The sequence below is a fragment of the Colossoma macropomum genome, unplaced genomic scaffold (assembly GCF_904425465.1).
Source record: "Colossoma macropomum unplaced genomic scaffold, Colossoma_macropomum, whole genome shotgun sequence".
NCBI classification, from domain to species: domain Eukaryota; kingdom Metazoa; phylum Chordata; class Actinopteri; order Characiformes; family Serrasalmidae; genus Colossoma; species Colossoma macropomum.
The window spans coordinates 1,788,315-1,801,978 of NW_023494793.1; the positions used below are offsets into that span (position 1 = coordinate 1,788,315).

Consider the following 13,664-nt stretch of genomic DNA (forward strand, 5'->3'; position numbering starts at 1 on the left):
AACACACACTAACACACCACCACCACGTCAGTGTTACTGCAGTGCTGAGAATGATCCACCACCCAAATAGTACCTGCTCTGTGAGGGTCCATGGGGGTCCTGACCACTGAAGAACAGGGTAAAAGGGGGCTAACAAAGTATCAGAGAAACAGATGGACTACAGTCTGTAACTGTAGAACGACAAAGTGCACCTATATAGTAAGTGGAGCTGATAAAATGGACAATGAGCGTAGAAACAAGGAGGTGGTCATAATGTTACGCCTGATTGGTGTATTTCACTTGATGTTCCTTATCGTAAAACATGGTCACTTCTTCACATATGCGTAGATTTATATACTAAACACAGACATAATTCATTTTTATGTGACCTTTTTTCAGCCTCTCTTTATGTCTTTATGTCACCAGGCTGTTTTAGTTACTGTACCTTTAATTCTGATATGTGTACAGTCGTATGCTAAAGTTTGAACACCCGCAGTTAAATTACATGGTTTTTTATTCTAAGTGAAAAATAAGTCATGTTCTTTATGTGGAACAAATGTAAATACAGAACTTTTATGCAAATTTTAGTGCGTAACTTCTATCCATTTGCTGAGTTTAACATTAAAATACTACACGTGGCTCCCAAGTCAACCATCTAAGCGTTGGCCAGATCATCAGGAGATCGCGAGTTCGATCCCTGGTGATGCTGTCCAAGAGGGCCCCCCCCCCATATGTTTAATTCAGTAAATAAACAGTAACTGTGTATTGAAACGTGCGGAAGTGTGTTCTCCGTAGAGGATGTGTGTAACTTCTTCACACTTGGAAAAATCAACAACGTCATACGACTAGGGGAGCACAAACTTTTGCTCATGACTGTAAATGAGCCCTGTTCTGATTGGCTGTCCTGTATCATGCCTCATCAGTTTAACTTCATTGTGAATGAGTGGGGCTAAACTGCTGTAGGCTGAGCAGCTGGGTGTGTGCAAATGTGCTGGTTTTTGTGACATCATAGAAATGATGAATTCAAAACAGGCTGTTCTAGCAACTTTAATTACCTGACCATTGAAGAACAGGATACCAAAGTATGCAGAGAAACAGATGGACTACAGTCTGTAACTGTGGAACTACAGAGTGAAACTATATGGTCAGTGGAGCTGATTAAATGGACACTGAGAAACAAGGACTAATAATAAAGGACTCTTAATAAAGTGGTGTCTGTAAATCGCAGGCTTAGTCTGTACGTAATGGGCGATTCAGACGTACAGTGTGATTTGTTACCAAAGGACAAGATTGCACTCTGTGAGATCTTCGTATGGTAAGAACATACATACTAGGGCTGGGTAATGTGTCAATATACATGGTTTTTGTGATAAATTGTGTCACAATACATTACAGTACGCTTTTCTGAACATATCCTGTATATCGTCATTGCTTGTACCACACTGACCAACTACGTTTCATAACAAAGAGAGCAAAATTAGCCTCGTTTGACTGGATTTAGTGCCAAATACTGAATAAAAATCACTGTGTTCACAGTTTTTGACACTATTTTCTAACGTCTATCACTAATGGCTCTTTTTTCTCTGTTCCAACTGATCAGATTTCTGAAAAAATAAATGTTGTGATGTAGCATGTATTGTGAAAAAGTACCATGATACTATATTTTTGCCATATCACCCACATCAATATGAACAGAAGCTCACTCTGATGTTTCTCAGACTTGGACTAAATGGACTACATTTTAAAGCTGGTGGTGATTCACCCTTGGAAATCTTTATTAGCCTAGACTTAGGCGTAATCTGCTGCAGGGAGATCAGCCAGTGGGATAATATATGGAAAATTACTACATATATCATTACTGAACGCGTGCAGAGCGACCTCTGATTGATCAGATTTTTAATCTCTGACTGATCAGATTTTTAATCTCTGACTGATCAGAGATTAAAGAACGGTTTCCTGGATCAGCCAGATATTCAATATACTACGTACAATTAACAAAGAAAAGTTACCATTTATTATTTTGCTTATTCGTAATATAATTAACACTGTATGGCTTTTTACTTTCCCTGAACATTTTTAGTTGCTAGTTTTACTTTTTCTCTTATTGACCTATACGTACAGATGAACAACACAAACAAACAAAAAAAAAAATCTAAGATCTACACGTACAGAATATTCAATAACATACTTCTTTTCAAGAACACTGCTAGTTTTTACTGTTGTTGAGAGAAAAGTTAAGAAATACGTTTTAAAAATTCTTAAGAAGTCATTCGAAGAATTACATTTACTTATATTTTTTAATGTATGTAGTTAAAAAAAAAATGGCACAATTAAGATCTTCTTTCTTAAGACTCTTTAATCCGGGTGTAGCTCTGATGTCTGCCAGTAAAGTAGGTGAGAGGTGTTATTAGTGAACTCACAGCACAGATTTACTGACCTTCAGAATCTCAGTTACCAAAAGCTGCATTTATCTCACAACAACTGTGTACTTTTGATAAGTGAACTGAGTGTAATAGCAGTGGTCAGCCAGCAGGACGATCCTTTCCCCGATTCAGCCTCTTACTGACAAACTATTCTGCAGTCCACAACAATAAAACATCAGAAATCCAGACTCACTGAAGAGTCCTTTAATAATATAACTGTGTCTTTGATCTTATTTAATCACTGTATAAATATTTATCACAATTCACTTCATTTCACAGCCCAACGCCAACCACTGAGCTTCTAACAAAAACCCTCCTCCACAAAGCCGCCAAGCTAACCGAGTAAAATGCACACTGCTGGATAAAAACACTTAAAGGGCTCATAACCAACACTTTTGTACTTTATTTTTTGGGTTTATGTACCAAAAACAGTCATAAACGAATTTTACATGATTTTCAGCCTTTTTTATCACATAGAAGTGAACAGGCTGTTTTTGGCACTGTACCTTTAAGGCCTACATATGCAAATGAGTTCTGTTCTGATAGGCTGCCCTTTATGCATCTTGTTCAAAAAGCAGTCCAGGTTGAAACCCTCCTTATAACTTTAACAGGATTAAAGGGCGGGGCTAAACTGCTGGGGGCTGAATGGCATGTTTTCGAAACTTTCAGAGTGTTTACATCAAACTTTTAAAAAATTAGGAAAAATCAGTTTTCCATGATATGGGCCCTTTAATACTCATTAATACACAGGTCACACTCGTACAACACAGTTACATATCTTACATTTAACTTATATCTTATGTAAGTTTTTCACTATATCACAATGTTGGTCTTTGCAATACTGAGTGTGTTTTCATGCACTCAATAATCCAATCATGATTGGATTTCTGCAGTTATCTGATCACTCAAATGGTCATGTAAACAGCACACTCTGATTTCTTAGATCAGATTAAGGTATAGAAATCTGATTAAGAAATCTGATAAAGAGGCTGGACTTTAGCTCAGTAATCAGGTTTCTCAGTGTATTTAAACTCTTACTCTGATTTCTTTCGGATTTCTCAATCTGAGCATGTGCAGAAACAGACAGTGGTACTGGAAATAAACGAGCAGCGTCGCCACGAGACGCAACAAAACACTTTTGGAGTGGCACTGAAACCAAATACATGCTGGACGAAATGAAGGATTTAAAAATTCTTCATCTTCTAGATTTATGTTCATCTTTTCAGGTAAAGTGGCGCAATGGTTAAGTTTTCCGTTACATTTACATCATGTCGTCTTCTGTGAGTTACTGGCTGGTTGCAAAGCAGAAATCTGATTACTGTCTGACTCATGTAAACCCAGAGTTTCCCTATTATCTGATTACTCAAGTGCATGTAAACACGTTGATCAGATTACTAAAAATTTCTGCTTTTCTGCAGCTGTCCGATTATTAAGTACATGTAAACACACTGATATCACAGAAGGCTGCAATATGCAAATCAGCCCACTAACCAATCACAGTGTTCTTTTCGGTCTACTGAGCATCTTGACCAATCACAGCTCCAGATCAGTCTCTGTGGGTGTTCTGATTGAACAGGGTTTTCACGTGATTCAACAAAAGGAGAGTTTTTAATACACTGGAAGGTGCATCATGATGAAAATCTAACCACAGCACTAGTATCTAGTCATTTTCTCACCTTCTTACTGAGATCTTCAGCGCCCTCCTGAAGGCCTCTGGGCTCGGCAGAGCTGGGGCTCTCCACATCCGACGCAAAGCTGTGAACAGATCAGCACATCGTTATGGTTTCTCAGACATGGACTAAACTGAATACATTTTAAAGCCGGTGCTGATTCACCACTGAAAAACCGTATTAGTCCAGATTTAGACTTAATCTGCTGCTCGGAGATCAGCCAGTATAATTACTACACGTACCACTACTGAACACATAATCTCTGACTGATCAGAGATTAAAGAACCGTTTCCTGGATCAATCAGATATTATTTCAACATGCTACATATAATTAACAAAGAAAAGTCACCATTTATCATATTTCTTATTCATATTTAAAATCAATTAACACTTTGGTTCAGTCCTGTGTGGCCTTTTACTTTGCCTGAACCTTTTTTTTCTCCACAATTTTAGTTGCTAGTTTTATTTTCTCTCTTATAAATCTACATGTACCAATAAAAAACACAATCAAACCAGAAGATCAAAGGAAAGTTAGTGTTTTATGCTGCTGGTATAAACTGTATGATGCTAAAATCTCCAGGAAATCTGAGTAAATCAGTAAGTAGACTATAAAATTATGCTCCTCTGCAATTAGCATTTCCAAAGTGGTCAGAAGCAGGCTAAAGTTTAGGCAGTCCTGGTCAGATTACAACCTGTTGTTGATTTTCTGAGTGTAAATAAGTGATCACATCCTCTACAGCAGGGGTCGCAACCCAAACATTAAGAAGAGCCGTTTTGTCCTTTCAACAAAGATCAAACCACTTTGGGAGCCACAACATTTTATTTTACCATCTTGGCTGTAAATATGTCTCAGTATGTGCTGATGTCCTAGTATAGACTAAAAATATAATATAAACAAAAACACAGACTTACTTTGCTCTGCTTTAAGCTTTAGCTCAGCTATAGCTGCTTTTCTCACATCTCCAGCAGGAAACTTTCCCACAACAGTAGAACAGTTTCTTGTAAAATGTCTCACAACATTCGACTTTTTACGAGGCTGAAGTCGCTTCTCATTCGCCAGCTTCTTGTTCTAATTTTCCCATTCCACCTTAAATGGTGCACCAGAATGTAACTGCTGCACCATTTAAGGTGGAATGAGAGATTCAAATGAGAAACTGACTTCTGCTTCATGACTTTTAGTGTTTGTCAGTTTCTCGTTGCAGATTAAACGTATCAGGAAACCAGCTGGAGTGATTATAAACGTAAATAAGTCCATTCGTCTCCAAATTATCGATGTTCATCTTAAATATCTCTCTTTGCCGTTTCGTTAGCTACTAGCTAGGCGAGATTGTTGCCTGTGTTGCTATGGTGACCAGCAGTCTGCGCTGATCTTCAGTGTTAAAGGGTGAATCAGCAGTTCTACATTAACTCCAGAGTTTAAGACCATTTATTGTTAAACTGTGTTGAACGATCAGCAGAGCTTTATTTTACTGTAAAGGAGGATTATTTTATTTTTACCTAATAATCTGATTCTGCTGTGGAGCCACAACAGGGCAGTAAAAGAGCCGCAGGTTGCCGAACTCTGGTCTACAGAGACACACTTCTGCACAACTTAACACACAGTTACACAATGAAAAGAAATAAAACATAGATGTGGTCTGTGCAAAAGTTACAGCACATTTTTCCAATACATTAAATATAAATAAACATTATTTGTGCATTAAAATGTGCAGAAGTGTGTTCTCTGTAGAGGATGTGTTTACTAATTCACAGCTAGAACAGGCATGCACAACTTTTGATTATGCCTGTAAAAGGGCATTTCTCTAAATTTCAAATGAAAAATATTTATGCATTTCAGCTTCTGAAAAATAACACCTAAAATAAGGCAACTGAGGAAATGAAGAGCAAAACAAAAGCAGTTTAACACTGTTAATAAAGCTGGCTTCACACACAGACCTCAATCTGTTCACTATAGAATTACCACACGCGGTCAAACAGACACTTAAGGTCACCTAAAGTAACTCTGTGTACACGTAAACAAACTTACTACAGCATGTATGGATACACCTGTTATTACACTGTACTCAGCACTGTGCAAGAGCACGGCCTGCCAAAAGCATTTCAAAATACATATTATAAAAATTCCCATTTCTCAATTTCTTGGCAAATTAAAGACTAAGCACATTTATTTAACAATATCACGTGCAAAAAAATTCCACAGTTGTTCAGAGTGTTTTTTCTGTTCCAGAGAAACTTGCCCGATGACTGAGACACTGTTTTATGAAGGCTCTGAGAAGATTTTGGCCTTAAACTCCATTCATGGTGGAGGGATACATGCAGGGTGTTGTGAGGCAAAATAGTCCCCAAAGAAAACTTCAGATTTATGACTATTTACCATCATCAACATTCCATATAAACTCAGAAGACTTGTGTAGGTTCACTGGTGGTTTTGGATAGCAAATAAAATGTCTATATTTGTGTTGTAGTCATGGCGACCCCTGGTTCCTTTCACCACCACTGTAAAGACATCTGAACCATTTCACACCAAACCACTCTGAATGACTGTGTTTATATAGAAAAATCAATAGAATCCCCCTTTAATTATAAATCCACTTATATAAATTACTACCAATTCACAAAAAACAAGCTCTTTTGCAATAAAAAGTATTTTAAAACATGAAATGTCTCCACACTTTTGATAGGTAGTGTATTGTTGCTGCCAAAAGAAAGAAAAAATTACCATCTGTTAATGTAACAAACACATTTAACAGATTATTTGTTTTGGTCTATTTGTGATAAAGCGCTCACACAATGTAATGTGCAGTTCCACTGTGTGAAAACAGTTTAAAAGAACACAAAAAAACAGAATACATGCAGAAGATTTCGCGTACCGTTTGGTAAGATCTGTCGGCAGTGGGCGGGGCTTAAACTGAGGTTTCTGGGGCGGAGCCGGCGCAGTGGAAAAGTCTTCGGTCAGCTCTTTGATTCGCTGTTTGACCCCTACGGCGCCGTCTGTGTCTGCGATTGGCTGCGCCGGTGGCCGTGAATCCGCCCCCTTTGTAACAGGCACAGAGAAGGACGAGTCGAGAAGAAGGCTGATCCTCCTCTTTATGCTACTTCCTGCCTTCTCCTCCGGCTTTGTATCCTCCCCTTCGGGTTCCTTCTTCTCCGAACTAGAAGCTTTGACCTTCCCGTCGTTCTCTGCCGGCTCTTTGTCTTTAATTCCCACGTCTTCCTGTGCTGTAGCGTCCTGTGCTGAAGGTTCTGGAGTGTTCTCCTTGCTCTCCGCCTTTGTAGGCTTTTGCCGGTGCAGCGAAAGCCCAATGGACTCGAATTTGGACGTGAGGTCAGCTGAAAGTGGACGTCTAGCCGTCCAGCGGGGTGCTGGAGTTGGAGCTGCGGCTTTGGGCTCCGGTTGGGGTGCATCTTGGAGAAAAATGGCAGAAACTGGCCTCGGTCTGGAGCTTCTGGAACCAGTTTCTTGGGGCGTGAAGACATCATCTGCTTCTTTGCTTCCATCACCTTCAACTCCAGCTCCGGGTAAGAAGCCCATGGATTTGGCCCTGGTGATAGGAGCTCCGGCTGGTTTAGGTCTAGAAGCACCGGACCATTCTGCAGCAGGACGTGGTGGACTGATGCTGGGTTTGGGCTTAGATGTAGAGGGTCCCAAGGTTGTTCTTCTCAAGACACTTCCAGTCTGAGTTGGTGTGGGTTTGCTGGGTTCTGTAGAAGGTGCTGGCTTCAAAGTCTGGGCTGCTGGTTTGCTGGCCTGGCCCGCACCAGGCTTCGGACCAGGTTTAAAAGCAGTTGAAGTTGGCCGTCCACTCGCCGGCTTGGGTTTGGGGGCGCTTGGAGGTTCTGGTTTGTCCGGTTTAGAGGAAGCTAGACGAGTTGGTTCAGGTCTAGGCTTGGGTTGAGGTTTGGGGGCGACAATGGGACGTATTGTCGGGTTTCTCTCCACAGCAAAAGGTTTTGGGGTCAGTCTGGGTTTGGGGCCTGGGACGGGTTTCCTCGGCTCTGGGCTGATGATGAGAGAAGATTGCGGTCCAGGTGAGCCCTCCATGAGGCCTTTATTACTGGAGTCAGTCAGGGGGCTCAGAAGCAGCCGGCCAGCCTCGATTTCCACCTGGGCAGCCATCACAGCACCTGAGAGAGAAAACAAACCCATTAACTCAAACTCACTTTACTTATACGCCACCTATGTTAATGTAACATTAAGCAGACACTTTTCTTTATACATCTTTACAGTGGTGGTGATATGAATCAGAGGTCGCCATGACTACAACACAAATATAGACATTTTATTTACTATCAAAACCACCAGTGAACCTACACGAGTCTTCTGAGTTTATATGGAATACTGATGATGGAAAATCGTGGAAAATCTGAAATAATACATTTTCTTTGGGGACTATTTTTCCTCACAGTACCCTGCATGCATCCATCCACCATGAATGGATTTTAAGTTCTCAAAACTATCATGAAACAATGAGTGTGTTGACATGCACTTAATAATCTGATCATAATCAGATTTCTGCAGTTATCCGATTATTCAAATGGTGATGTAAACAGCACACTCTAATTTCATAGGTCAGAGTAAGGTCTAGAAATCCGATTAAGTATTCAGATTCCTCAGCGCATGTGAACTCTTACTCTGATTTCTTTCGGATTTCTCAGTCTGAGCATGTGCGAAAACAGATGGCGGTACCAGAAATAAGTGATCAGTGTCGCCGTGAGACACAGCAAAACACTTTTGGCGCGACACTGAAACCAAACACATGCTTGACGAAATGAAGGATTTAAATATTCTTCATCTTCTAGATGATGTATGTTCATATTTTCAGGTAATTTCAGGCAATGTGACGTTTTAAACAAAGAAAAGTCGCGTAATGAAGTTTGAGTTGTACATTACGTTTAAGTCACGTCTTCTTCTGTGAGTTTATTGGCTGGTTGTAAAGCAGAAATCTGATTACTGTCTGACTCATGTAGACCCGGAGTTTCCCCATTATCTGATTACCCAAGTGAATGTAAACGTGTTGATCAGATTACTGACAAAATCTGATTTTCTGCAGTTATCGGATTATTAAGTGCATGTAAACGCACTCAATGTCTCAGACATCAGGCAGCGAACCATTTCATGTAGTAACTTTCTGTGAGGGAGCTTTTAGAGGTGGACGTCTGGTTCCTATCACCACCACTGTGAACAGTTCTGACTCTGTAAGTTTCTCTAGAACAGAGGGTTTCACACCAAACCGCTCTGAACGACTCTGATTACATCTTAATTACACAAACATTCTGGTGGAATTCCCCTTTAAGTGTTTGTGTTCTAAGTGCACTGTCGCTGTTTCTATTATTATAAACATTATTACTGTTATAGATATGTTTTATGTGGTCTCTGTATGTGATGTCAGAACTGACAAAGAGGCAAAACCAGCCTGATTTCCAGCACAATGGAAAAATGACTGCACCCTAAGAAAGAGCGCTATTCCACTGTAGCGTATTACGGGCGTGTCTGAACACAGAGAGAAAGTCCTGCTGTTTCTGCTGCGCTGGACTTTGGCTCTGCAGATACAGTCCTACACAACACTGACACACCATTAATCACACAGGGCGTGTGTGTGAATGTGTGTGTGTGGCTGCTTTAAATCTCCCTGATTGGACATGATGATTGGACGCCCTGTAGGGGGGAAATCGATTCGGTTAAATCTAGAGTTCAGTCAGAGAACAGCCCATTAGTATGCTAGTGAAGAACTGCTACATTATTATCACTGTACTTTAACCGGAACAGAGCGCTGTGGGTGGACAGCATGGACATTTACGGCAGTGCTTTAGTTTACAGTATAGGAAGTACCCAGTAATAAAAACAGCTAATCTGATCTGATCTAATCTAACATAACAAAACATGCAAACTTTGCATGTTGTTTACGTTGCCATAGCTGCACTGCTGTCAATCACTATGCAGTCTGACTACCCACACAGTCCGCACTAGGCCGGCGGGCTGTTTCTGTTACTGTGCCTTTAAGACATATGAGAAAGGACATATGTAAATGATATATGTAAATGAGCTCTTTGAGAAAGCAGAGATGAAACACTCCCTAAAACTTCAGTATGAGTGGGCGGAGCTAAACTGCTGTAACCTGAATAAGAGGATTTGTAAATGACCTGCAGCCAGTTGCACCAGCTGAACGCAAGTGTGATCATAGCCTGGCTTGAACGTAAAGTTTACGAGCTACTAGAATTTAACCGGTTGCACCAAGCAACATAGTTGCATTGTAGCTTTGAGTTAAAGTTTACACGCATCCTATAGCCGGTGTAGGTTCTGCCATAAAAATCAGTTAAAATGGCTGATTAATACGATCGATGGGAAAACTCGCAAGAAAACGGAATATGTCTCAGTTTACGTCGGCAACCAGTTCTGCAGGATAGATTACACCCATTTTCATCGATCAGAGATAGATTTTTCTACAGAGTTGTTCCAAAACCTGGTTGGCGACTCACAGCTATAAGAGCAGCTCCATCAGTGCTCAGGCTGTGTGTGATGCTGACCTTATTATCATACAATACGTAACAAATTATTTTTAAAATATAACTAACATGGCTAACATTACTTTTCTGTCATTCAGCAGATTCGAATAGCCATTACATTAGCCGCAGCTTCGCTAACGTTACCAATCGTTCATTAACGTAGTGCTGTTAAAATATTGAGCACGAGAGCCGAGTTTGAATATTGGAACAACAACAGCAGCATAACAGAATAAACACACATACGAGAGGCGGACGCTTTGGGGACACCATTTTACTGTAAAACGCAGTCTCTTTCTGAACTCTCGCTAATACAACCGACACACTTTAAGCGAAGTAAATGTGGCTTGAAAAGAGAGAAGCGCGAGTGATTTGCCAGGTGGCGTTACTGATTGGCTGCAGAGTTAAAACGTCATTCTGTGCAACAGTGTTTTGATCTACGATCACTTTACACTCTACTAGTTAAGATGTACCGCAAGTGTCTGTGGTGCAGCCAAAATTCTGTGTGTCGCTAGTTTTAAAGGAACTACTCTCAGTATAAGGTTTGGGACGGACTTTACAACCCAACCTATGATCGAACTTCCGTCCAGCTGGTGCAACTGGCTGCTGGTTTCTGTGACATCAAAGGAACACTGAACTCAAAACAGGCTTAGTTTCCATATATGGACTGGCTACACTTTGAAATTTTGACCATGTTTACATATTACTTCAAATCCTTCCCATTTAAAGCAGCATTATGTGACAATGTTACTTTAAAATAACAGCTTCCAAATCATTTTGATGCTACAATGACTTATAATAGTGAGAACGGCATCTATGTTGTTGACACTCCAGGCTGGAATTCCTGCTATAGCACTATGTAACTGTGGAGGAGCAGCAAGAGAACCTCTCGCCAGAACTGCATTACGGCACCACATCACACACAAACAACTTAGCAGCTATAAGAAGTGGGTAGCTCAGTATTCCCAGCATGGACATCATGGCAGAGGCTGAGAAGAGACTGAAGAAGAAAAGAGGAACAGAAAAAGAGAGAGAGAGAGACCAAGCAAGAGACTAGATGAGAAAGGAAAAAGATAAAAAGATGCAGGACAGATGCCGAGCTGGGCTTTTTTCTGTTAGACTAGTAAGTAGTAACTTTTTAGCTGACTTATTTTTTTGTGCTGCTGCGCTTGCTTGATGTTTTGCTGTGTTAGCAAAGTTGTTGACCTACTAGCTTTTGATCATAAGTCAGCCCATTTCGAGGTTTAGCCGCTAGTTACACTGTAAAAAATGAGAGGTCACCTCAACTTAAAATGATATAGTAACTGATTACATGGCTTTCCTTGAGTCGACTCAACTTGAGACACCAGAGTTCACACAACTCAAACTTCGTAGTCAAAAATTCTCCCAGCTACTGTTTCTAGGTCTGCATCTCAGTTAGATAAACAAAACTGAATTAGCGTTTTTTTACTCAGTTTCCCCACTAGCTGGCGCTCCTTCTATTACACAGTCCCACCTGGCATATTTTCCTCTGGGCGTCTGGATATGGACATCTATGGTATTGCTGGGATTCAAAATAACAACCTCCTGATGTTGGGATGAATTATTAGACAGTTGAACCACATGAGATGATGCTATACTTTAAAGTTAAAACAACAAATATTCTCTCCAGTGTATTAAATATTTCATTCATGTGTTCCTGAGTGGTGCAGTGGACTAAGCCATCAGGAGGTTGTGAGTTTAAGGCCCAGCGATGCCATCCCGTAAGTGAGTACCCAAGAGGAAAAATCTAGCAGTATTGTGTGATGGAGAGAGTCCTGGCTGGTGGGGAAGCTGAGTATAAAAACATTTTATTTACCTAACTGAGATGCAGAACTAAAACATTAAGGAAACTTTTGACTCGAGTAAAAAGCTGTGTACATTATTGTGTCATCATCATCGAGTTGAGCTGACCTCTCATTTTTAACAGAGTAGGCATCTCAACGTCCTGGACATCAGTACTGGCAGTAAGCGCTCTTTTCGTTTGCTGTCTAGCTCTGATTCTGAGTTGTCTAAACTCCTTTAAGAGAAACTTATCGAGTCAGAATTGTTCACAGTGGTGGTGATAGGAACCAGACGTCCACCTCTAAAAGCTCCCTCACAGAAAGTTACTACATGAAATGGTTATGAATTCACTGCCTGATGACTGAGACACTGTTTTAAGATAATTTAGAGAACTTAAAATACATTCATGGTGGAGGGGTACATGCAGGGTTTTGTGAGGCAAAACAGTCCCCAAAGAAATTTTCCACTATTTTCCATCATCAACATTCCATATAAAACTAGGTTCGCTGGTGGTTCTAGATAGTAAATAAAATGTCTATATTTGTGTTGTAGTCAGGGCGACGCCTGGTTCCTATCACCACCACTGTAAAGACATCTGAACCATTTCACAACAAACCTCTCTGAATCTCTCTGTTTACATCTCACACACTGAGTTATGCAGGAAATTTTGGAAAATTGGTGGACGTCCCATTTCAAAACAGTAACAGAGCAGAAAAACATAATAAAAAGACAGGCAGTGAGAGAGTTTTACGGTGAAACGGATGATAATGCAGTCCACATGTCTGTCCTGGAAGCCTCGCGGTGGACTCACAGCCAGATGTGCACACAACAACATTGGACGCTCTAGCAGCACTAGCATCTCTCTCTCTCTCTCTCTCTCTCTCTCTCTCTCTCTCTCCCCCCCTCTCTCTCTCTCCCTCAGAGACCCACACAGAGCCACTAGAACCCAGTAGGTTACCTCACTGTGCTCTGTCTGCAGTTTCTCAATCCAATAATAATAACTCACCTGCCTGGCTGTCAACTGTCTGCAGTGGAGCGCCGGTTTCTGTGGCAACCGCTGGGTGATGTCATATCATAGAGAGAGCAGAGGAGGGGAGGAGTCAGGATCTGTGTACACACAGAGGGAGAGAGAGAGAGAGAGAGAGAGAGAGAGAGAGAGAGAGAGAGAGAGAGAAAGAGCAAGAGAAAGAGAGGAGATAGAGAGATAGAAAGAGAGAGAAAGAAGGAGAGAGAAAGAGAGACAGAGAGAGTAGACAGAGAGAGACAGAAAAAGACAGAGAAAGAGAGA

The 13,664-nt window shown here is 40.7% G+C and overlaps 1 protein-coding gene across 7 annotated transcripts in view; it reads right to left on the reverse strand.

Moving 5' to 3' along the window:
* si:ch73-138n13.1 (titin homolog) overlaps positions 1 to 13,664 on the reverse strand; it is an 89,268-nt gene that overhangs the window by 58,989 nt on the left and 16,615 nt on the right. For 5 of the 7 annotated variants that reach the window (XM_036578163.1, XM_036578168.1, XM_036578167.1 and 2 more), the window contains exons 2-4: positions 13,383 to 13,483; positions 6,943 to 8,197; positions 4,079 to 4,157 (exon numbers count right to left, since the gene is read on the reverse strand). In XM_036578163.1, coding sequence (XP_036434056.1) covers positions 4,079 to 4,157; positions 6,943 to 8,189 — 1,326 coding nt within the window. In that variant the 5' untranslated portion in view covers positions 8,190 to 8,197; positions 13,383 to 13,483. The remainder of the gene's footprint in view (positions 1 to 4,078; positions 4,158 to 6,942; positions 8,198 to 13,382; positions 13,484 to 13,664) is intronic. The other 2 variants (XM_036578164.1, XM_036578169.1) reach the window with 2 other exon arrangements.